At 39.3% G+C, this 26,273-nt stretch overlaps 1 protein-coding gene across 3 annotated transcripts in view; it reads right to left on the bottom strand.

The window, feature by feature from the left end:
- PPP4R1 (protein phosphatase 4 regulatory subunit 1) overlaps positions 1–25,858 on the bottom strand; it is a 53,078-nt gene extending 27,220 nt beyond the window's left edge. Inside the window, exons 1-4 of one of the 3 annotated variants that reach the window (XM_088524069.1) lie at positions 25,752–25,858; positions 25,359–25,403; positions 12,279–12,414; positions 5,100–5,206 (exon numbers count right to left, since the gene is read on the bottom strand). In XM_088524069.1, coding sequence (XP_088380195.1) covers positions 5,100–5,206; positions 12,279–12,414; positions 25,359–25,403; positions 25,752–25,758 — 295 coding nt within the window. In that variant the 5' untranslated portion in view covers positions 25,759–25,858. Of the gene's footprint in view, positions 1–5,099; positions 5,207–12,278; positions 12,415–16,323; positions 16,496–25,358; positions 25,404–25,751 lie in introns of those variants that run through there. The other 2 variants (XM_088524070.1, XM_088524071.1) reach the window with 2 other exon arrangements.
- Positions 25,859–26,273: the final 415 nt, after the last annotated feature.

The following is a 26,273-nucleotide window of genomic DNA, read 5'->3' as shown; positions in this document are numbered from 1 at the left end:
ATTTGCTTGGAGCAATACTTTTCCATTTTGGCACAAAATGTATTTTTAAATGGTCTTTTCAGACTTTATCTCCTGAATGTACAAGTCTCTGCCTTAAAGCAGCAGGCTACTAGAAAGAAACTGCAATTTGTCAAACACAAATAGTTTTTAAAGGCAAAAAAAAGAGAGAGAAAGAAGCAGCCAAACTTTATAAAATAATAGAATAAAATGGGCATCCAGTTCTCCTCTTTGAGAACCAGAAGTTTCCAGAAAGCAATGATCCTACCTCCCTCCATCTCTAGATCACCTGAAACCAATCATTTCCTCCAACATCTCAAAAACTTGGGCAGACTTTGCTCTGCTAACGTCAACTTCCAGTTTCTACAGTTTCACCAACCATCATTTTAAGTCAACCACCCAAACTGACTTCAAAAGTGCTGCAGTCATCACCTGCTCCCTGCTCACCCCTGCAAAGCAGTTTTGTTTTCCCCAAACATGACACAACCTCTCACGTAAGCAAACACATCAACAGGGCCATCTAGCTGCTCCTGCACTTGAATTTCACACACACGGTGTTTACTTCAGCCCTGCAAAGGTATCACTGTATTCTACTTTCACAATGTTAAACCAGCAGAAAACACCATGGTGAGCTGGAAATGAAACAGGATTTCTTGCAGAGCTGCACAGAGCAATACCAGCTAATTACTCCAGAACAGTTATTTGCAAGTTAAACGATTATGCCAGGGCAAAGCTCTCACAGCTATAGAATTATTTCACAGTAGTTACACACTACATACAGGGTGTGCAGAAAAGTCTGCATTTCATTATCCCTCAATGACCATTCTGGAATACGAGCACCACTATTTCCCCTGCATTTGTGAGAGTCTGAAAGGTTCCAGGGATAGTGACAACGTATGTGGAAAGTAACTAATGATGGTGTTAATTCTGCTTTGACAGATAACTTTGCTGGATGTTTTAAGTACATCTAAATATCAACTTTGTTCTCACTAGGGAGTTAGGAAGAGTTAAGAGTAAGGAGTAAACAGACGAATGTATAGCTTTACATTTACTCTTCCCTCATTAAAAAAAAAAAAAAACATATTTTGGTGGAACACAAGCGAAAAATATTGATTTATATGTGCTATAGAAAAATAAGTACTGTGGGAAGCTTTCATGGAGACTGACATATTCCAGCCCCCAGTAGAGATGTGAGCTTCTACACTCAGCCTGAATATCAAGTCTACAGCGCATTGAAAACCACTGTCTGTTAGCAGCATGGCTACACTACTGGGTTAGCAAAACTATCTGAAACTAGGTAGCATTTGCATGGTCAAAGATAAAGCCTAAATCAAATAAATACCACAGTTTGTCTACTAAAATTCTATCTCGTATTACAAATACCACTTTTCCCCTCTTTTTCTCTAGGAACATCCACCTTTTTCCCTTTCAATTTCTCTCATTTCCCCTTATATCTATCACTCCAACTTTCCTACCTCTGTAGACAGAAGCAAATCTGGACCAGGAAAAACATAAAAATATACTGTAATCAGAGCCTTTCCCTTTTCACACAGAAGTCCATCAAACAGAGCAGTCTTCATGTGCTCCTTCAGTAGCCAGGACTTTTTTCCATCTTACCAGCCAGAAGTGGATTTCCATACTGACTGGCAGAGCAAGAAGTGAAATACAGAATAAGTAAGTAGGGGAAAATATACCATTAGTTGCCAACCAGAAGCATGGAGAGACAAAGGGCAGGATCACATACGCCAGGGGAAAAAAAATATATATTTTTTATATATACATACATATACATATATATATATATATATATATATATATATATCTGGAGGTAGGGCGAGAGGTATGAACATCCCTGGAACACTGAGGATGGAACAAAAACCATGTGGAGCTGCTGGCAGACTGGAAGGGGACATATCAGCATGCTCATTAATATTATTTAAACCTGAAGTTTTTCTTAAATTACTGGTGTTTTATTAGTGTTATGGGACAGGTATTGTTAGCACCTCCCACTATGGCAACAGCAACGACAAAAATGGTGTTACTACCACAGATTACGCACACTATATAATAGGGATTCATTCCTATTGAGGAATTAACACTGTGAGACCTGGTTACACAGCTTCAAAACTTACTAAATAGTCTATTTTTTTTATTAGTTTTGCAAACTGCATTCAGCACTGATTCTATATGGAAAAAGAAGAAAAGACTAGTTTTCCATTCAAAAAAATTTCTAGTAAGCTGCATTCAAGCAAATAAGCACTCGTCTTTCAGAAAGTGACTTTCTTTTTATCCATCATTTCTTTAAAACAATACTTATATGTATCTATTTTCGCTACAGACATAACCTTTCAAACACCAAGATTCCTGAGGGAAAAAATAACTGAGGCTCTGCAGGTTCAAAGATACCATAAAAACACTTAACTGCTCAAATTCATTTTCAAAATGAATGTTGAAAAATATTTGTTAAAAATTCAAGGTTACAAGCCATACTTGTATTCTCGAAAAAGCAAAAAGAACCCCAAGTAATTATTCAAATCAGTACAAGGTATCTCCTTTCTTCAGGCATCTGTACCTATGGAAGGGAACTCATTATCAAAGACAGTATGGAAGTCCAGAGTTGAAAGGATGAAAAGAAAACAAATCCCACAACAAAAATCACAGACTAAGCAGTGATACCCAAATTCAGCAGTGGAGATAAATGCTGAAAAGCACAAACCCTCCAAACAACGGAGATGTGGAGAAGAGGTTTCTTTAGGAGGGCAAGGAGCAAGGTGAGGCTGATTATTTCTCAGCTGCCATGGATGAGCTTTCTTCTAGACACTATTATTTCCTGCCCAGTGCAGCAGGGTGCGATACTGGAGCAAAGCAATTCCTGTGTTCCCTCAGCACATCAAAATTGGCAGCATCTCATCTTTCGCACCATCTGAAGTGAATATTTTTGCAAATGGAGCTGTACTAATCACCTTCAGGCTGCAAAATCGCATGAGACAATGTAACGCTGGCACCAGCACGTTAGAAAGCAGCCAGAAGGCTTCATGTCCTGTCTGGAGGGGGACCCACTTCACGCAACTTGTATGTGTCATTATACGACGGTAGCCAGAGCTCTTCTTCACACGACACCACTGCAATTAACTGGCTGTCCACACGCAGCCCACACGCTGGCAGCTCACAGCAAGATGCTAACACATCACATTGCATTCTTTGTATATGCAGTACTTGATTTCTTTTCTCCTTCACAAAGAAACCTTCACAAATCAGTGAAATCAATACAAGATGACTGGAAGTCCATAATGTTTGCCACAACAGCTATTCTTTGGAAATTTGTCAAAGGGAGGGAAGGGAAGCATCAGGTAAGAGAACACTCAAAGCCAATTTTAGCAATAGCAATGCTAAATAAAGTAGAAATTTAAATTGCCATTACAGTGTATTTTGACTATTAGCCAAGCACATACATTAGAAATATACAAAGCAGTTCTAGTTCCCTAATAAATTATCATATGGTTTAAGACATAAGGATTATGCTAATTACCTGTCTTATAGAAACAGGCTAAGTCCAATCCTGCAACTGCTCCAGGCATGAAACTCAAAGTTAAGTTTGCAGAAATTTAATTTGCAGGGCAGCTACAGAATCCAGTGCTACTAGTTTGGCAGATCTGAGACAACTTCTACAATGCAGGAGAAGCCTGAAAAGTTGCTTTTACTGACGCTGAGAAAATATCAACCCTGACTAAAAATGTACTCCACCCTTGCTGAAGGAAATGAATTGGATTTAGCTCTTGGTTTTCGCTCCCTTTCTTACCTAAGCAAACCCGAGTTTGACACACTCGGCTGGTCACAAATGAAAGCCTACAGCTACAAAGTTCCTGCATGAGACCATTTTCCTCTGGACATACCTGCCCTATTTTTCAGGACTCAGACTGAAGCCTCTGAAATTTTGAGATGATCGACACTGTTAAAAACATCACACAAACCAACCCTATATTTGCATTGATTCCAAAAAAAAAAAAAAAAAGAGCTTGGCCAGAAAAGTGCTATAGAAACACGGACATTGTTTTTGACTAAAAACACTATTTTAAATGAACAGGGATTGTTTTATTTTAATATAGTCATTAGAGATGTACTCAAAACAACTATATAATGTTATTTTTCCTTGCTGAGCAAGGGTATTTGCTCACAAAAATCAAAATGTGTATTTTAAATAAAGACAGTAGCTTCTTACAGAATACTTTATCCTTGAATTAAGGCCTGTAACAAAAGAATGAAGTTTAGATATTGTCTGATGTTTTGCTGCTAGTCTTTTTTTCTTCCTTTTGGTACTTCAACGATATCAATTCAAGCCCTTAAACTCCTTCAAAAGCCTCTTCAGCCCAGAATTTTGTTGCAGCTGTGTCTACATGAAGGTGGGAAAGTGGGAAAAATTATCTCCCACATTTTTAAAGTGCTCTCTTTCACATTTATTTTCCATTCCTCTCATTTTACGTTTTATCCCAAGACAACTCAATGGTCTCGAAATACTCATTAGCAAACCTACTCCCCACCAAAACCTCCCTTTTGTTATTTAAACATATCTGTACCTTCTCTACCAATTCCTCCCACTTCTTATCTTCACACTGGGTTGTAAAAAACAAAACAAAAAACAAACAAAACAACAACAACAAAAAAATACAGGCTGAATGTTGCCCAAAAGTGACCAGTCTTGAACAACTTCAGCAGTCAAATTCTAACAAAACTAACAGCAATTTTGTCTGACTCTCTGAGGCAAGAAATTCATCTTAATCTACAAATTGTAGAGTAATTTTTCACATTTACTCACCAGCCAGATACTCATCAGTATGTAATAAAAGCTATTCAAAAACACACTGACACACTGATGGAAAGCGTTAATCCTCTATTTCAAGGTGTTAATGGTGTTGAGGAAACTAGCCAGGAAGAATGTCATCTTTGGGAGGATGATTCAGGGAAAGGAAATTTTACAACATTTTATTGGAATCTGTAAGAAACTTATGTTGCATATGGAAGAAGGTAAAAGACAGCATATTGATCCAAGTACAGTAGTTCCAGCTTTCCCTCATTAATGCGATATGGTATTTAATACTACCTACCTGAATCATCAGCTAATCTGCTGATTCTCTCCAAAACGGCAATACAATCTCTCTCGTCATCACTGACTTCCTTCAAAGTGTCCAGCAAACTTCGAGCCACCATTTGCCTAGTTTACAATTAAAAAAATAAATAAATAATAAAGAGAGCATTATTTGTGTCCAGAAACCTGTCTAAACCAAAAAGTCATGCAATCATACAAGTTTCTTAAAACAAACAGTAAAATTGTACATAGGATTCTTTTTGACTCAGTAACTTTGGTTGTTTCTACTTTCAGAACACTCAATTGTGATGTTTGACATAATCCTAGAGAACTGTTAACTTCAGTGTAGCCCTGGAAGGATTCCTTCAGTTTACCAGGACAACGGAAACCAGTCACAAAGCTAACAAGTGATAACTGCTTGTCAAATGAACAGTGGAAAGAAAGTGGGTATCAGACTTCCAACCTGGCTTCTGAATCCCATAACTCAATGCATACAGAGCCAGGCAGCATCATCACTGTCAGGGCAGTTTTAAATAGAATTAGGAGCTTATTTGCACAAGTTTTAAAATATGAGCACCAAAGCTGAAGATTTTCAAACCAATAACATTTTAAAAGTACCCTTTACTCAATGCTGTACAGAGCAATATATACATACTGTGAAAATAAACACATGCACAAACGTGTATTTATGGAACATATATTTGAAAAAGTAGCAAATGAAATCTAAGTAAATATTAAATAAGTCAGAATCACTCCACTTCGTAGTAGTAAGTCACAAGAATTTTTTTAAGGGTTGTCCATGACAAGATACAGTCTCAGATTTGGATTTCTGTCCTGTTACTGTTGCAGCCTATGGTACAAATACATACCCATCAGTTACCTGAATAGCCCTAAACACTCAATTCTTAAACACCACAGAAGACAACATACGTCAACCAACCTTTCTTCTCAGCACGAACTTGCAATGGCCCATGGTTCTCTCTCTAGTGCTATCTTTCACCCTTGGGTGCAGTGCAAGTTGAACACCCACTCACTAGTACAAAGAGCTCTCAAGGTTACACTGCAGCAGTTGGGTGGACCAAGGAATGCTGTTTTACAAGCTGCTAACTCTTCTGCTGCCCCTAAGCAGTCTGTCAAAATTGCCGAAGCTGCACAGGACCAATGCCAGATATTTCCAGAACTGGCCGAGGGAAACACTGTTAGGGGGTTGCCTATATATCTCACTGCTGACAAACAGAAAGGCTGTAAGCAGCAGATGCACAAGCTCTCACATTGACGACAAATGGGGGATGTAAACCACCACCACCAAATTGTAGCAGAGGGTTACGATGCTGGTATACAGGGGCCCTTCTGAACTCTACAGTTCTACGTGGCTAGAGAAATTCAGTGAGTTTTCATGAATATCCAAAATTAAGCACTTAAACTGGAAATCAGTAATTTATGTCCCACATTAGCCACTTGCAAAATTATTTCAAATGAAATTGTTTTACCATACAGATGAAAATATCTCAAAAACAAGCTGCAAAATATCTTTGCCTTTAAGAAATTTCCTTTTTCTCATAGTATTTTATTTTCAACTTGGTAAAATGCAATGTTTCCAAACTGAGAACTTGACTTTCAGATTGAAGCTCAGCTAGGGAAACACACTATGTGACATACTAACCTAGAGGCAGAGCTGACTTGGTCTTTTAAGGGGCTGGACACCTCCACAAAGAGAAGAGGAAATTAAGTGCATTTCATATACACTAGGTTGACTAGAAGCACAACTCTTGTACATATCGAATACACTTTGCAAAGAGAGAAAAGCCAGCTGACCTGCTGAGTTGGAACTTTGAGACCATGAATGCAGATGCAACAATCTTGACCAGGCAATGGAGGTAGGTTAATCTAGCTATAAGAGGTGGTGCTCACCAATTCCTTGCACACCTGAATCATGACCACCAGCCAAATATTGCTGCAAACTAGGCCTGGAAACAGAACTGACTTCTGGAATAATATGATTCAAGCTAAATACACTTCCTACTGCCTCTTCTCCTGGAAACTCCACAAGAGCTATAAATGCTAAATAATGATATCAAGCACTGGCATCAACAGGAACACTAAAGAGAGGTGATGTCTCTCACCTCAGCCAAATGATATTCCTCTCTGCTATTTAAAGGAATCAAAGCGTGTTCAACATCTGCCCATCTGCTTCAGCAGATTCTTGTAAAAAAGTCTAAGAATGCAACAGTGTACCTAGGCTTATTTGTAAAACAAACAAAGGAACAAACACACACAACTGACTAAGATACTGATGACAGGGCAATCTCTAAGTACACATGTTCTGCATGCTGGGAGAAAGGAGCCTGTTATCTAAATATTACGGGCTCCGATCTAGGTCTGCCAACTATCTGTCAGGTGTTTTTTTTGCATACCTCCAAAGTGCAAACATAGGACTGAGAGGCAAATCTACCTTGCAGTTGCCAGAGGTGTTTAGGCAATTAGTGACGAACAGCTTAGGCCCTGCAAGTTCCTACTTCAACATGCTCTGCTTACAGGAGAAGAGAGAGTAAACAAGGTTCCCTGGTACTCTGGCAGTCCAATATATCTTCTCATGCAAGAACTAGTGGTCTGGCCACAAAAAGCACACTGCAGAGGCCTGCAGCAAAATATTAATGCGCAGTAGCGTAAGAGGCTGGTGGTAGCTTGCCCAGGAACCACCGGGTGATCACCAGCATTTGTGTAATTGTAAGAATTGAAAGGATGAATGTTCTGGTCTAGACACAGATTTGAGCCGGGGGAGATCTGGTACCCAACTCCTCCAGGTCCAAACATGTTTTCACTCAAATCAGAACCTCTAGAGCTGTGAACTCTCCATGAAAATGATTTATTTACCATATACACTTTTAGAATACAACTACCACCTAAGCCGGTATGCAACTACTTTTACTTTAGACTACTACCAAAATAAAGAGCAGGGGCTGAAGGCTGGAGTGCAGTAGGCATCAGAAACATACTATCTATTATATGCAGAAATGAAAGATAATTAACAAAGTTTAATTTTTCATGAGCAAGCATGAACAGACCCTGTCCAAAGCTAGAAAACTGATGTATTTGCAGTTAAAGTATCTTAAAGGCACAGCTTCATTGGTGTTAGCAGCAGGAGAAAATGGCTATTTATTAGAAACACCCTGCCTTTTTGTCCACATGCAGAGCACAGATATTTCAAAGACGGCACACAAGGACATAATTGGGATTTACAATGATATACCCAGAGAAGAGCTATAAATACCTTCGCTTGCCTCATTCAAACTCTTTTTACACAGTGGCCTTATTTGGAATCTGTACTGAGACAAATGCCGTAACTATCGCATACCGGAGGTCTTCCAGTCACCATTCCTAACTCTTTCTTTAATAAATTTCTACTGTAAAATATAACCATCAGAGAGTTTGTTTGTGCAGAAGATGCATTTAGAAAATAGGCATACAAAAAAGAGAAGAAAAGAAGGCATTATTTTTTTCTTTTCACATTTATGCCTAAGTTCTAAATCAAGATATGAAGTCCTTTCAAAGTTACAGAAGCATTACCATTATTAGCTTGGCACTTGCTTCCCCAAATGATGTCAGAAGATATTGCGAATCGACTCCCAATTTCAAAATGTGCATCTTTAACCCTTAAGAAAGGCACAAATTCATATAAAGATGTACATGTCCTCTGAGCTTTTACAAACATAAGGAATATTTTTTGAAATAAGACTTCTACTAGTGGCTTGTGAAACTATCTAACTTCCAAATTTGACATTTGACAGTTCATCTTTATTAACATGATTTTAACACAGACTTCTAAAGTAAAATTAATTTTATTAAATTTAAACATGAATAATTTGTATTTGGTATGTTCATATCTATAATTTTGGGTGCAAAAGTGTATTTTGGAAATTTGCTTCGTTTTTACTGAATTTATTCTGACATACAATGGAGTGAGGGAGACCAGAAAATTGGAAAGGAAAAGCTAGAAAAAGAGGAGAAAGGACCTAATTTACGCTAAATCAAATTCTTTGAGAATACAGTCAGAATTAATTCTGTTCCAGTTTCACCTGCATCACTTTGGCTTAAGTTTGGCATTTTCTTATCATCAATGTCCACTGAATATCTCAAAGAGACAAGACTTACACTGGCCTTATGGCATAAAGTAGAAGGAAAAGGAGCAGAAAGGGAAACATTAATAAATAAATAAATAAAAATGATAACCAAATTCCGGATCAACTTGTTGACAATAATCTGATCAGACTCATGTAAAAATGAGACATGGTATTTTCTTAAGCATAAGGATGGTCTTGATATGGTTATCAAGATCTCACCAAACACACTTTCCTAATTAGGCAGAGAAGTTCTTCATAGGCAGTGCATCACAGACAGATGAAAACAGCATCCTCCTGTTACAGTGGAAGGATTTCCTACAAACCCTAGGTGTCACATACAGAGTAAAATGAGGATCCTGTCCCTGCTGACCAAAATTGGAAAGAAAGGCTTAGAATGCAGTCCTGAGACATTACCTCCACCTCTTTTTTTTTTTTTAAATACATATATATATATATATAGATAGATAGATAGATCTCTCAGCTCCTAAAAAGCCTTATTCCATCATAGAGCCTACATTCCAAAGTCATCTAAATTTCTTTCCATAATCATAAACATATACAACCAGGGTGGATTTGTGACTGCTAGAGCCAAGAATCAAACATCTACATTAAAATCATTCACTGTCACGGGTGGTGTGGCTAGCTCTCCTTTTTGATGCCTGCTCTTTTCCATCTGGAGACCACAAAACAAGGTGGCCACCTTCTACCAACCACATGAGAAGCCATACACCTGTGTCACAGGAGCACGTTTTTCAACCAAACAGAAGTTTTCCAGACAGTTTAGGCCTGGTCCTCACTGACATTGCAAACAGCAAAAGCACCACTGATAACCTGTACATAATTACAGGTGACTAGGCTTTTGTGATAACTGATTAAAAAAAAAAAAAAACTCTGTAATTATTCACTGTCACATGTGTAGTATGTGTCATCCATTTAAGTAATAATAATAAAAAAATCTTACTCTGATTTACCCAGATTCAATGATTATGTTTAAAGCATTTGTATACGCTTATACGAATTGAAACTGCCATGTGCATGCAGGTCAGAGAAATATAGTTTTATCATCTAAATTATAATAAAAAATAATCTTAATTCTACTTATATATGATTGGATGCAACACCATTTTAATCTAAAAAAAACATAAATTAAATGTTTCTTCTGAACTTACATTTACGATAAACTCCAATTCATCTCCGTCTACCAAAAGTTTCCACTATTTCTTCAGAATTAATTGTTTGATATAAGCTGTCTTCCTTCACAGGAAGTTCCATCTCCATGCGAGGAAGAAATTATTTACTGTGAGAAATTCTTTACTGTGGTAACGGAGCCCTGGAACAGGCTGCCCAGAGGGGTTGTGGAGTCTCCTTCTCTGGAGATCTTCAAAACCCGCCTGGATGCAACTCTGTGCTAGGAGGGTTAGACTGGATGATCTCTAGAGGTCCCTTCCAACCTCCACCATTCTGTGATTCTGTGTAACAGTTACCTTGAGATTCAACTGCTACACACAGTCTTATCACTAATCGTTATCTATTTCCCTACTATTTCCTATATTACCTAGTTCTACATAATAGAAGTAGGCCTACAAAAACAGCTAGGATTAAAAAACAGGTCTACAAAGGCGAAAAAATATAAAAACAACACCACACATACACAGGGACAACTAGCTACTCCAAACATTTTCCCTCACATAGAAACACAAGCGAGCATGGGACGCGCAAAGCTAGACACCACGAGCAACAAGATTTCAAGCTCATACATGCCCCAAACAGGTGATCCGCACCAACAGACTCAGGCAGTTTTTTTCTTAGATGGGCAAGTACAACATTAGGACAAATATTCTTGTTCAAAGTTCAAGTTACACAACTTGGGATTCTCAGAAAATTGTTCTCTTTCTTACAGGTTTTTATTACATAATTGCTGCAAATCAAACACTTAAGAGTCTTAAGGCTCTATCTTCTTCCCTCCCTCCTTATGAAAACTCAAGAACCACCTACCGTCTGGCAAATCACTGATTTCACTGTAAAGTGTAAAATAACACAAACTTTGCTTTTCAAAAAATTGTAGAATCAAGCATTTCAGAAATAAAAGTTAGGCACATACATTTATGCAGGCTCTAAGAGAAACCATATAAAAATTATTAGTTTTAGTTCATATATTAATATGAACGCATTGGCCTTGCAAATCCAAGATATGTTAATATATGTGATATGGTATTTTAAGTACATGTCAGATGATTAGGCTAAACACATGGCTAAATCAATACAGAACTGTATTCATGCAAACAAAATAAATACTCTAATCCAGAGCATGGTTGATAATAGACAGCATAACAGCAAGTATACTTTCTTAAAGATATAGCTGGAGCTCTAGTCAAACTATGTTAAATAAAACTCCAGAAATCTAAACAATAAGGTGGCTCTGATCTAGTAACTATCTACAGTTGCAATCAAAATAAATGTTGTATTTGAACGTTGTCTTTCCCTTGCAGAGTATGTATGCATGCTTGTAGGTGCATGTAGTGTTCTACACTACATGTGCAACCAGCTCAGGGGCTTTAGAGAAATATAAAGTGGAAAACCTAGAGTAAAACAACAAAACAGGACAAGGTAAGATTTTCTTCTTAGCATGTCTTTTATTTTCAAAAACCAGAAGCAGCTATACTCAAGCTGTTGTATACGGATTAAGATGAATCTACAGAACATGTGCGTTCCTCTGGTAAATCGTTCCTTATTTTCTCCTGACCTCTCATTACATATTTTCCCAATGTCACTTTCTACAGACATATGGATAGTTAACAATTATCGACTACTCTTTGGTCAACAGATGTGGTCCATCTCATGAAAAAGTTCAGGAGTCCTGAAGTGCAGTTACTTAACAGGTAAGCAAACTTTTTTGACATGAATATTTTGTTCTCTGTAAGTAGAGGGTGCATCAACAAGGAGGAAAAGGAGTAGAAACTGAATAATTTTGTAATTTTTAAAATTATTTGTATTTCATGCAAATGAACTTGAGTCGGATTTTAATCTGATGAATAGTGTGCACGCTGTTCTCCAGAGAAGACATTTAAAAAGCATACCTGTTAAATATGTTCTCACTTGCAGCGTACTTGTCCAGTCTTCCCAAAGGCGTCAACATTTCATCTTGTGAGACAAAGTCCAGGGCTGAAGGTATAATAATCACATCAGACTCTGAGCTGTAGTCATCCACACCAACTATCAGAGACATCAGAAATATTCCTTATAATCACAATAGTTTAACACTAAAATGATGTCCGTTGATGGTCTGAGATATAGAAGTCTAGGCAAGGCCCCGTTTACAATGTATTCACTAAATTCTGCACTACAGCCTGTCTGATAATTTTCCCCTAGCTTCCCCTGATCCACCCGCCAGACCTTTTTTATACAAGACTACCTGTAAATTGGACTGAATGACTTCTGAGTCATTTCCTCTAGATTTCCAAATACGATGTTTCATTAAGCATCTGAGGCTCATGTCTGTAAAAGGCAAATGACTTTTAAGCTAATTCTAAAGTCAGCTTTTTGAAGATGCCCATGCTAGAAGCCACAGTTTCAATGACCTACAGATAGAAATTTAGTACATTATCTAACAGAACAATAAAGAAGTTTAAAAAACCTAAACAAAAGTACAACAGAAGGTTGGAGTGTTGTTACATCCAACTATCAAATAGAATAGGCAAAATTCACCTATTACAAAACTAACAGTCAGTAATTACACAAGTTCATACGAACAGACACCTTTATCTATCGAAATCCACAATGAAGTGGATAACGGGTCCATCCTACCTCTGCACAGTTGCTTGAAGGGTAAGGATTTGAACTACCACCTGCAAGCTTCCATTTGCCCTGTAGTCTACTTGAAAAAAATGCAATCACTTATTTGTAAAAACCTGCAAATGCACTTATTTGCAAGAACTATTTCAGGTCACCTCCTTTACTCCTGAAAACACAACACTACAGTAAAACTGTTCTTTGTCCAAAGTCTGCCCAAATTCAGCCAAAAAGCCTTTTGAGAACTGGCAAACAGATACAAAAGTCTAACAATGAATTGTAGAAGGCAAAAAACATGGTGAAGAAAAAATTATTCTCCCCTTTCATGTAGTTATACTATATTATATAAATTGGTACTGTATTATGTAAATCAGACATTTGTATCATTTTCTTCATTATTCAACATTCAAAGCAGGTAAGCAGACACAATTTTCTAGCTTCTTCCTTACAATGTTTCAAATGTCAAAATGCATACACCAAACTTCTCTTAAAAAAAAAGTATTTCAGACTTAAACTAAGTTAACAGCATTCCTTCACCTACAAAGTTATGCTCCCATTTTCTAGTTGTAGAATGAAGAATGCACGTGGTACAAATGGTCATAAATAAATCCTGTCCTTGGAGAAGGATCCAAATCCTTCAGTCGTTGCAAGTAAGTGGAGTTCTTCAGAGAACTCAAGGAGGTAATGGGAAAAAAGACCATTACACATTGACAGAAAGGTGCATGAACCACGAGGGAGGTAGGGGCAAGGAAAATGAAGGTTATCAGCAGCTGGGAGAGAACGAAGGTGGAAGGGCAGCTAGTAGGATAGAAATTGATGCACTTGGACATGCTTGAAGTAGAGGACAAAAAACAGGGAGGAGCACAAGGGCAGGAAGGCTCAAGAAAAGGTCAGTTGCATAAAAGTATTGCAGACCATAGAGAAAGCACTTAGCAACTCACTGTTTGCACAACTGTTTGTACATGTGTTTGCACAGATCTAAGGAGACCTAGAGACAAGGTTTTTGTTTTGCTCAAAATTCAGTTTTGTTTTCACTGGAAGAGGGCAAAGGAGGTAAGGCAAAGATGTACTCCGAATGCAAATTAAGATTTTGTGCCAAGTAAGTTAAAAAAGAACAGCCAACTTTCTTTCACAGGCCTTTAATTCAAGCCATCAGTTGATCCGATTCTTTTTTCTGCACATATACCAAGTCAGCTATGCACCTTTATTAGAGAAGTCTTGCTGTTAGGTGGAAGATCCTAGTTTCTTGGGGTTGCTATAGGCCAAAAGCCAACGAACACAGTCTTGCAGCATCCAGATGTGAATGAAGTTGCACATGTACTCCTCATTTCAGGAAATGGATTGCATTATAATTGTATTCTGCACCAGAAATGTAGATGACTGCACTCCAATCTATTTCTAAACTACAGAACTAAAATTGTGCCATAACCAACTGCATGGCATGAAAAAAAAAAAAGTCACTCTAACGTTGAATGAAATTAATTCTATGACAGGGTCTAAATCCCATTTTAAAATCCTTAGTTCAAAGTACACATTCAAAAGCATAAAAAAGCATGTAAAAATATAGTCACCAATATAGTAATTCCTATTTAGCTAAAATTCATTATTCCTAATGATGCTGAAAGCAATACTAACCAGTGTACTAACCAGCACTACATTTTTTCTCCTCTACTTCTCTCCTCTTAACCTCAAATTTATACTGAAGGTTCCTCTTCCCACTCCCCCCGGCCCCACATTCATTATTGTATAATACTCCTATAGTGGTTCAACTGAAGATATCATCTTAAGACAACACAGAATGCCATGATTTCCTGCATGCTCAGTACACGCCTAAACACACATATACACAGACTTAAGCGGGCTGGCTGGCTGATGCCTTTTCTGTAGTTAACAGATAGTAGTAGTTTTGTAGTTTTGATAATTTTTGCCTCATGAAAACAGCTAAGTCAACCAAACTGCTATACATGCTCTATATGATACTTAGTAATAAAAATATGAGTAGCTGTTTAAAATTTATCTATTCTAGCTATCACACTGGTTCAAACAGAAAGTCAGCTGTATAGATTTGGCTCTGCTGTGCGTGTGCCTTGTAAAACTAAGTTTAGCACTGCAGTAAACTTGACTTGCCTGTTACTGATGCTGAACAGTATTCATTACTTAAACTACCACAGCATCTCAGGTCTTAGTTACAGAAGAGATCATTCAAGTGGCGGTATCATTATAAAAACACCACAAAAAAACAATGGGAAAGAGATGATAAGAGTCAGTCAATCAGTATCTGACCACTTTATGAAAAGTACTATTCCACAGTAAACACGCCCACTTAGTTTCACTTGCAACATCAAGACACTGATCTAAGCTGAAGGGAGCATCAGTCCTGCAGAATTCTCATACTAACAAAATCCCTTAGGCAGCTGTTTGTCTTTAACTTGCACCAAACATGACCCACCAATAGTCTAACCCCTTCCCAACCAGAAGGCGTAACAAATATACTTTATGTTACTCAGTAAGCCAAGTCAGCCCTGATATTCCCTGCACTTCATGGTTATTCCAAGACAGCTAGCACTCAAAGCAGTGCAAGTGAAGCACATTTGCAAAGGTTGACTGAGGACTAATTTCCTTTTCAGTCCTCTCTGCTTTCCACTCAGCCTTGAGCACTCCCATCTGAGAACCTTTTTGCACTGTAGGTTTTGCAAAGGAATGAATGCAAGAACACCTCTGAATACAGAACTTGGCTTTTGTGGAAATTCTCATTTCAGAACGTAGCCCAAGAAACAGATCTACAAGCTACTCATTTCTCCCGCTGTAGAAAAAGTTTAGATCGCTCCCCCTACCTCCTAGTTCCTGCGCGCGTGTTTTTTTTTTTCCTTGTCTTCTTCCAAACTGTACAGGTTAGTCAAGACCAAATGCTCAAAAGGTATTAAAAGTCCATTAGACATTATTGAAGTTAACACTAGTTCAGTGCCCAAATACACTGCAATACAGGCATACATTTTTACACCAACATGCAAAAGAAGCAGAGTTAAACAGATTTTCTGTAAAACTATCTTGCAGATACAAAATTATTAATGGTGGTAGGACGAAGAACAGTAATGGAACAGCAGTGTGAAAAGCAATCACAGTGCGCTATTTTCTGTTCTACATAAACACCAAAGTAGAGCAAAGTGAATAAATGCATTCATTTACCCAGACTGCCTGGGTTTGTACTCAGTAGTTTGCAATTTTCTCTGCAAGCGTCTATGCTACTACCAGCACTCACAAGCAGTACAGCATAACAAATAAGCATCAGACTGGTAGTTAAACTTCATTTCAACATCCGGTTCTATCACTGACCTTTGCTCGCAAGCCAGGTCACTTCTTCTCTCCATACTTTTGCTTTCCTGTTCGGTCATTTGTCTGTCTTGACTGTTTTTAGTACAAGTTCTTCAGGGGTGCCTCTCTGGCATCTGTTCCTTACAGCATCAAGAACACGTTAACACAGGTGTACTCCCCGACTCTTAAATTTTCCTTTTATGGCAAGGATGCAACAACGACTTGCCACAGTTATTAGCTCATGTGAACCATGCAGCCATCTGCTGAAGCAGCCTATGCTGGCGGCGCTTAGTCAACCAGTAACAAGCCTAATTGAGAAGGTAGACAACAACAAAGCAGAAGTCCACTTGAAAATTGGCTTGTAGGCTATAGCTTTTTAGGTGGCTCAAGTTTTAAGTGAGCTAATTCTTATATTAAAGACAGTATATCTTGACAGTATCTTAAAAAAAAAAGTCTTCATCAGATTGCATCTTCACCATAAAGGAGCACAAGATCATGTTTGTAAAAATAATTACAAACTTTCTTTTATTTAATAATACATGAAAGACTTTCTTACCATAGACTGTTTCTTAGCAAGGTCACATCGGCACTTTTTTGAGTTCATCTATATCTGTTAACACAGCATTCCAATGTAGAAATCACCTAGCTTTGTTCTGCTACTCAAGCAAGTATTTTTTCTGTTTAATTGTAAAGCAAAAATAATAGTTCTACAAGCAAAAATATTTGATTTCATATCACAAAGTAATAGCACCAAGTTTTGTTCTAAATTACTATCCTCTAGGCTATGGAAGAATAAATTCACCTTGCATGTGGATTTCTTTAGAACGTAAGAAGTCTTCTCAGCCCTTCAATGTTGTAAATACATTATTTTTCATCTCATATTCTGCAAGAGATGTCATTTTGCATCTTGATATTCTGCAATGGGAAATCCACAGCAGCAACAATAAGATTTTTGTAAAGCATGGAAGCAAAGCACCTATATTTGTCCACAGCAAGAAATTCATTACTCTCTCTTTTGCTGTGCCCCTTATGCCACCTGCAGTTCTGCAAAGTGACCTAAAGGGCCAAGTACCAGTCATGCCATTTCAGCCTCATTTGCTACAGGTTTACTGCACTGTTTCAATAACATTAGCCAAACACTAGTGCAATGTGATATATACATATGATAAACTGTATTCGCAATGCTGAGTTCCACCACCTCATCTGCCTGATTCAGGCATCACTCTTTGGCAATCACTGACCTCACTATCAGAAAGCAGGAGATGATTTTTCCAAGACACATTTAAAATCTGTCTCTGCCTTCCTGCTGCGGTCTAAGGGCAAAAATGCAAGTGAGATGCCACAAATTTACCATGGTAGTGTAAATGTTTATGGTAAAAGCTACAAGTTTGAACAACGTATGATTTTACTTGCCAAAAACACCAGACAGGCAAAGAGAAGTATAAAAAAGATCAGAAAGCGATAATCTTAAGATACCAGTCTGGCCAGCAATTAGCTCAAGTAACACACTCCCCTGCAGCCCAGCTCTGATGCGAAACTGCTTGCTAATAGCTGATTTACCACATGACATCCTGGTGTAGCACTTTCATAGCAGAACTTGCTAACAGTTTGCACAGATAGAGTAAGCTTATTAAAATAAAGCTTTCCTGGACAGGGAAGAAGGGGAGAGAAGTAAATGGGGAAAAAAAAAAAACCCAGCAAGATTCAGAATCTGCAGTTATTTACACAGAGAAATTACAAATATGGCATAGCAAAACTAAATGAGTGCTAGACTAAACGTTACAGACCAAGAAAACACTTTCATTTAGCAAAAACTTCTTAAAAAAAAAAAAAGGGATGCAGTTATAAAGCATGCCAAAAGAACTGCATTTCTCATCCACACATCAGATGTAATAAAGAGTGATACCAGATGCTTTAAGTAACAAGGACAGGTACAGCTATAGCTACATCTGTCTTTTCAAGGCATACACAGGCAGCACTAATAAGTCCAGATTTGCTTTGACACAAAGGAAAAGTTTTTCCACCTCATATTGTTCACTAGTCATTAATTTGCACAACATGGAACATTACCTTCTACTGTATAATAATCTGATCTGCAGCAAAAACAGGTCCAAAGGAAATTGAAACAAAGAGAAGGACATCCAAGCTAGCAGTTAAAACAATCAACAATTTGTATTTTGTCCACCAGTTTCCTGCAAGGAGCATGTCACACCCATCACCACAGCATCCAAGTCCCCTGCTATTTAAGTCTTTTTCTTTTATCCCTTCCAACCAAACTACGCACAGTTAGGAATCCTGCAACAAGGCTAGAACTTGGTTTAAGTCAGACAATGCTAGCAGGAAGTATTCTAGGGTTGTCAGGGCCCTTTTTCCTCCTCTCTAAGTTTCTAGCAGACCAAGGTATCCACCCTCAGACTGTGGAGCACTGCAAATTCTCTTTGACTGCCCCCAGACCATTTTGCAGCTTTGTATTTTTTGCCTGCTGCAACAGAACACCCGTACTCCCAACACTGGGGGAAACACTCCAGTTCTGCCCCAGCTCTGTGTCTCTCCTACACAAAAACATCAAATTCCAACTTTAAATTTGGACTAAACAAGAGGGAGAGTATTATGAAGCAAGCAAAGCTGAAATGCTCCAAAAGCTTGTGCTAGCTTTGCAACAGTGATGTGACACTTCAAGGTACAGCTCATCAACTGTTTAACCCCATCTGCTCTACTTCAGTCACTGCATACTTATTTTTGACCAAATTTGGCTAGCTGAAGTACAGAAACTCAAATATGCTTACTCGGTCTAAATACTTCAGAGATCAAAAGCTCTGCGAGTAGCAAAAACATAATATAAAATAGTTTTGCAACATAAAATCAGTTTCCATTTCTCAGCTTAGAGATAACTCTAGATAATTGCTTTCAGACTCAGCTTTCCAGAATTCAAAGCCCTTGGCGGGACAAGCCCTCATGTCCTATGAGCCTCCGGAGGGAAAAATTCATACTGCAACTCTTCACACTTTCCCCATTTAAGCATAGAAGTGTAAAGTGTAAGAGTGGTCAATGGGAAATTGTTGAAAAGTATAGACTGTACTGAATTCACGGCTCAATTCTGATATTATCACCCATTTTTTTTTATTTAATGTAGGGTTTTGACAATAAAGTATACATACATGAGCATGCAAGTATCCCTTCAGACTAACAAGCTATTTTTCTTGTAGGCTAGGGAGGAAGGAAAAGGTGGTCACTCTTGCATTGAAATTCTCAGAGCTGTGCAGGTACTATGGCAACAAGATTAAAAAAAAAAAAAAAAAGATGAGTAGATCTATTTATCAAAGAAAGCAGTTGTGTTATCATCGTGATGGAATATCACTTTATAACTACCTTCAGCTTTAAGGAAAAAAAAAATCTGAGAATAATGCCTTAATACTGTATCATTTGCCTTTCTTTACCTTTGAAGTAATAATTTAAAAAATCATCAATACTCCCACTCTCAGCATACTAATTCTGCTGTCACAAATAGAAAGTAAAAAACCCTATGTTACAGATTTTGATGCCTCTTTTGACCTACCCCATGGGACTAGATCTTAACACATCATTGGCAGAAAGAAGAAATGCACTCGGTCAAGCCAAGAGAAAAAGAAACATTGATTTCACTTAGGCTATACCTTCTAAAGCAGACAAAGATGCCCTCATGTTCTGGTGCTCTTCAGAGGCACCAGTCCCTGGCTCACTCTTTGCAAAGACAGAACTGTTACTGCAGCTCTCACAGCAGGGGATATCACTATATCCAGTTCCACCACTGCCTCAAGTCATCTCTTCAGCTACTACTCTTACAGTGAAATCGTCCTGCCCACACAGAGGGAAAGTCTTAGGAGCAGAAGACATGCACAAGAGACACTTATCTTCAGTGTGCTGCAGCCTGCCACCTCCACAATGGGTCAGCAGGCAGAAACAACTGCACCAACACTCCGGTTTCTATCCTGAAGCTCATGATTTTGAGCTCTCATGTCTTCTCTGACTCCTCGCCTCCTCCTCTTTTTCAGGATGCTTCTACCCCTCTCTCCTATTTGAAGGAGACTGCCTGTAGCCAAAAAAAGAAAGGAGAGGAGCTGGCAACCTTAATTAAGGATTCTTGCCAGTTACAGGAACATAAAAGGTAGCTGGTGAAAAGCACATTTCCACATCAGAAGCAATACAACTGTCTTTGGAAAGCAGAAACCCTGGAAAATTACCTCCTCTTCAAACCTCTCCTAGGTGTAATGGAGGAAAAACTGTGCGGCTGCATGAGGAAGGTTCATTATCTTAAATCAAGTACAATCGTTTTCTCACATCACCTCCCTGTCTCTGGGATGTGAGGAGATTGCTTAAGAAAGATACTAGTCACTGCCCACCTAGGATCACTAACAGCAGAATTGCACAAGGACACAGCCGTCCACCTGAGTCTCCCAGTTTCTTTGAGAATCAGCCACCATATTAAAAAGAGCAAAAATGAACTGAAGAGTCAGGAGAATTAAAATGGGATCTCCAGGGGAAACAACAGACTTAACAAGTATGTCTTATTAGCCTTAAAAACAATTACTAGATTCCCAACTGAACAGAATCACGGTCACACCAGAGACCAAATTCTGAGCACTACAGAAGGCTGCCATTAATTTTTGTTGTTATTTTGCAATACAGGCATTAGAGATTGTGGACAACTGAAATGCCGACCCAGGAACTCAGACCATCCTAGTTAAAAGTCTCTGATGGGACCAAGAGGCTGGAAATTCCAATGTCACGTCAAAAGTTTAGTTATACTGAAAGCTAGAACCTAATCTAAAAAGTGACCAGACTTGCAGTGTGCACATAATAGCAATGTAACAAAATTTGATAATTTTTGTTCTGCGGTAAAGAAGTAAGAAGGGACTAAGGCATCGCAAAACAAAAGCTCCCAATATCATGATGTACAGCTGTTGGAGAGGTAAGATGATTTTTAACATATAAAACACGTTATCTTAGTATACAATGACTAATTCACTGCAAGAGAAAAAGCCAAAACACGGCACGAAGCTGTAATTGTGATTTGACACCACAGGAAAATACAGGGAGGGGGCGGAGAACACAGAAATTTAGCCTTTAAGTATTTTGAAAAAACAGCTTCAAACATTAAATTGAAGTTAAAACTTTTCAAATGGAAATTAGCTTCTATTTGGAAAAATACTTAGGTACTGCCCCATATATAATAGATTTATTTAAAGTATTCAACCAACATAAACTCATTGGTAATGCTGGATGATTTCAGGGTACCTGGGACAAGCCCATATCACCAATGATAAAACACCTTTGGACATCTGCAGATGCACAGAGTACTTTCTTGGACTCAGCTCAGTAATTGGTGCACTCAAGAGTTGGGAAGTCCACTGGGAGGAAGGGCTGAAAAGGCCTGCTCTCCTTTTCCAATCAGTGAAAGACAACTAGGTACACAAAATGCTAAGCTCTACAACCTGTTATATTCTATTTACTGTAGTTTTTCAAGTCTTTAGAATTAACCATCTCCATCAGAAATACCAACACTGGTAACACTATTTACCTTTCCTCAAGGTAAATATTACCTTACTGCTAAACTGTCACGATAGGGAAAACAAAGTTATAACCCATTTAACCGTTCTAAACCAAGAATGTCTGAAAAACACTTAGATAGTAAAACATAGTTTTCGGCATCTTTAATTGAAACACCTGAACACTAAGTGCACAGGAAAAGACAAATACCCTCACCATTTTCTAAGAGGACAAACAGTAAAGCTTCCCAATCATAAGAGATCTAAGCTAAGCTACGTAATTGCCAAAACATGCATGTTACTTGATAACTAGCAAAAGACTCTATTTAAATGCAGTTGTCAATTATCTGCAAAAATAAGCTTTCCTTAAAAAAAAATGCAAAACAAGACTAAAATCAATGACTAAATTAAAATACTTTTAATTGTAACTAAAACCAGCAGAGAAAAGCTATTTTAAATAAAGCTACCTTGTTTTACAATCTGGATTCTAATCTCAGATAACTCCATTTTTCAGCATATACCTCCTACACACATCAGTGGACAGACAAAAAGGAGCATCTTAAGAAAGGAGAAGGGTTTCACTGCATCTGTTTGTATTGGCGAGTTCAACCTTTAGGAACATCCACAGGGAATCAACCCTATTTAATAAGAATCATAAAGAACATTTTATTTACCAGCAGAAACACTTTGTGTTTTCTCCCATGTTTACTTTTCATTCATTTTGTTGCTCATTTTCTATTATCTGTTTAGCTTAGACAGTTACATAATTCTATTTTGCTTTTGTATGCACAAAACAAATATTTGCACAAAAAACATATTTGCATTTTTTAAGTTACTGATCAGGAGTTCAGACAGAAAAATCAAGAAAGCCGATTACTTTTACACAAATAAAATGCAATTATATTTTACTATTCTTAGAGGGTAGTTAATAATAAAGTTGCATTTCACAATAAGAACTGATTTCTTTTTTAACCTTTTCTATATCCAGCCAGGATGCCTTGTAGATGATTTACTTCAAATTCATGATCAAAGGAAAGCCACTTGCTGAACACTGAAGAAGCAGAATTTGTTTAATTGCCACCATAGTTTTTGGCATCAGGACCTCTCTAAAAAGAAGACGACGACTATCTAAAACTAAGGTACTGAAAAAAACATGTACCAAGCTATACAACTACTGAAAGAAATGATCCCCAGGGAATACACCATCAGCTGCAAAGTGTGTATTCACCTAGGGAAGGAAAAAAAAAAAAAAAAAAAAGCTTTCCAATGGTTACCAAGCAACCAAGAACCAAGAGCAGAAAATAAAATGAAGCTTTCAAAACAGAAATGCAAACCAAAGGTAAAATTAATTATTTAAAACTCAAATCCAGCTGGTTTAATCAACCACTCTGAAAGCATTTTTTTTATAAAAACTTTTCTTTAATCTCTGACCTCTGAAAAAAAAAAACCCACAAATTTTAAAATAGATGCTTTCCACTTACATCCTGAGGATCTCCCATTATTCCAGAGTATATTTATTAGTCACTTTTGAAATCTAGAAATCCTTCATTTAACCTAAATATTTATGACATTTTCTTAAAAAAAGAAAAAATTTTTAGAAGGTACTATTAAAATATTATTCCGAAGACACAATAATCTAAATTTTTAGTATGATATTATTCAATGAACAGGTACAATAAAAAAGAAGACACAAATTGCAAACTTGTGTTGACTAAATTCTTGCTTTCAAGTACTTGCTTTCAAGAACTAAGACAGATTAAAGAGCAAAAAAAAAAAAAGGGTTTAGTTCTATATAGCTATAAAGATATAGATATCGGGCTTATAACTTTCAGCAATAACTGCACTGTTTTTCCTCAACTCCAGGACTTTCTCCTACTGCTTTAGGACATGACCATTAAAATACATTTATTAGTCACCTCAGTGATTCACATCATCCTTTCATTTCCTTTTACACTTTTATTGTGATAATTCATAATGTATTTTACCATATCCTGTCAACATGGGGTGGGGGGAAACACACACCTGTTCCATGATTCAGAATCAAACCTGGGCTGACTAAGGAGCTATTGAAAAATGCCTAGTCCAGCAAGGTGTTCTAAGCTACCTAACCAGTGGTCTGGTCTGGCTTCAGATGTCCAATCCAGATCTTTATTTATTCAACTATTCTGAATCACTGCTGCCTTTCTTTCCAGTGCAGTTCACAGAGGAGATATCTTTATTGCTGTTGCTTGATACGTGATCAATTAAAAACACAAAAGCTTACATAAAATCTATGCAGTTTACTTCTCTAACATCTAATCAATAGTTCTCATCTCAGTTTTTTCCATATGTGATCCATATTATTTTACATTTACATAAGTTCCCCCTCTAAGTTATACCACTTGGAATACAGGTATGGCCACACCTCTTTTTCTTATTTGCCCTTATAGCAGGTTAGTACACGTAGTAGCAAGACCATAGCTGACGGATTTACACGTGCACAAAGGCTCCCAGCACATGCACTTTTCTCACAAGCACATGCCACTACTTCTGGAATACGCCTCAAAAGCAGTTTCTAGTGCTTCTGCTCAGAAATGTAGCTTCCGAATGTTTAAAATAGTGCAGTACTGTAGTGTGGGGTTTCAGGCCTGGGAAGGCCATTGAGAACTTGCAGCTTTTGTCATTTTTTTGGAATTGCCCATTTCACATGTGCAAATATAAGATGTAACCCAAAATAATGCATCTAATGGGACAACATTCATAAATTGTCTAAGACTTGTACATAGATAGAAAGCATTGCTGTTTCAAAGAAGCATGAGAAATAACGCTTTTTACTATGTATGTACAGTCCCTTCAGCCTGTATTATTCTTCTCATGTCTACCTCTCTAGAACTAAAGTTCTGTGCATTTTTTTTTCATTTTTAAAGGCAAGACCATAACACCCAAGCCACCTCCAGAAACCCAAGGATTACAAACCGCCTCTCTAAAGACTATAATCATATTACTTCGACTACAATCTTACAGTCAAAGGAAAAAAAGATCACAGTCTAAGCGGAAATTAAAAATGCATGTGTTTTTCTTTTAAAGTTGCTGCCAGTTGTTTTGTAAGTCCTCACCTAAGCCCCCCAAAAAAAGTTTCAAAACGCTACACTATAAATCTGAATTTCAAGCAATCCGAATGAGGAAAAAAAAAAGAAAGAAAAAAAAAGAGTCTCCCTCCCCCAACGCCGGTTAACGGCCGCGGCGCGAGGGCCGCGGCCGTTAACCGCCGCAGCCGTTAACCGTCACTCCCCCGGGCCCCGGGGCAGGAAAAGCCCAGCTCAAGCCGGCTCGTTCCCCGCTGGATCTTATGTACGTAAGGAAGCGCCGAGCATGGCCTCCTCCTCCTCCCACAATGCACCATGGGCATTCACATTTGAAGCTACTTCCTCAACCGAAAGGAAAAGAATAATAATAAATTAAAATAATAATATTAATAAACGACCCCCCCCCCTTTTTCTCCCCCGCACACAACCCACCTACTCCCACGGCCAGCCCCCCGGCCCCACTCACAGCCGTCTATCTCCTCCTGCAGGTCCTCCTGGAGCAGCGAGAGATCTGCGGGAGACACACACGCGACGTCGGCGCTCCGCAGCCGCTGCTCCCCCACGCGTGTCCCCCCCACCCACGGGCACCGCCCGTGCCCCCTCCCCCCCCGCTTTCCTCCATGCCGTGGATGGGACCCCCGCCCCACACACACACGCGCGCGCGCGTCACCCCACGCACCCCCTTCGCATGCCAACGGCTCCCCACGCGCGGGCGGGCACACGGGAGGGGGGCGCCGCTGCGGGAAGCGCTGCCTAAGCCGGAGCGGGGGAAAGAGGAGGAGGAAGAGGAGGGAGGGCTGCCGCCTCGCTGGGGAGGAGGCGTGAGGAAGGGGGGAGGAAGGGGGGGGCTGCTACCTACCCGCCATCTTGCTGGAGCCCCCACGGGGCGCCGGGCTACATGGAGGCCGCCGCGGCGCGGGGCGGGAGGGGACGGCGGGGGCGGCGCAGGCCGCGGCACCGGCACCGGCAGCGTCTGGCCGCGTCCGCGGAGGAGCCGCGCGCGCGCGCGCACGGGCGGGGAGCGGAGCGGCGGGAGGGGAGCGGAGCGGCGCCGCGGGGAGCGGGGCGGGAGGAGGGCGGCGGGAGGAGGGGTCTGGGCCGGACACGCCGCCGCTGCCCCCGCCTCCGCCGCGGCGGCCGCGCTCGCGCAGTGACTCGCGCCGCCGCCCCCGGGCTGCTGCCGGCCCGGCTGCCCGCCCAGAGCGCCCGGCCGGGGCTGCCCTGGCCCCACCTCGGGGTCGCCCCGCAGGGAAGGGTCCCCGTGAACGGCCGGGCTGCTGGAGTCTCCGCTGTGGGGTCACCTGAGGGACGGGGGCCTTGCGAGACGTCCTGGCCACGGAAGAACTCGGGCGGTGCCGCCCTGGAGAGAAGGGCCCGCACA

The sequence above is a fragment of the Tinamus guttatus genome, unplaced genomic scaffold (genome assembly GCF_059628265.1).
Source record: "Tinamus guttatus ecotype Peru unplaced genomic scaffold, ASM5962826v1 Tinamus_guttatus_pri_ptg000203l, whole genome shotgun sequence".
NCBI lineage: Eukaryota > Metazoa > Chordata > Aves > Tinamiformes > Tinamidae > Tinamus > Tinamus guttatus.
This window is presented reverse-complemented; position numbering and strand designations above follow the sequence as displayed.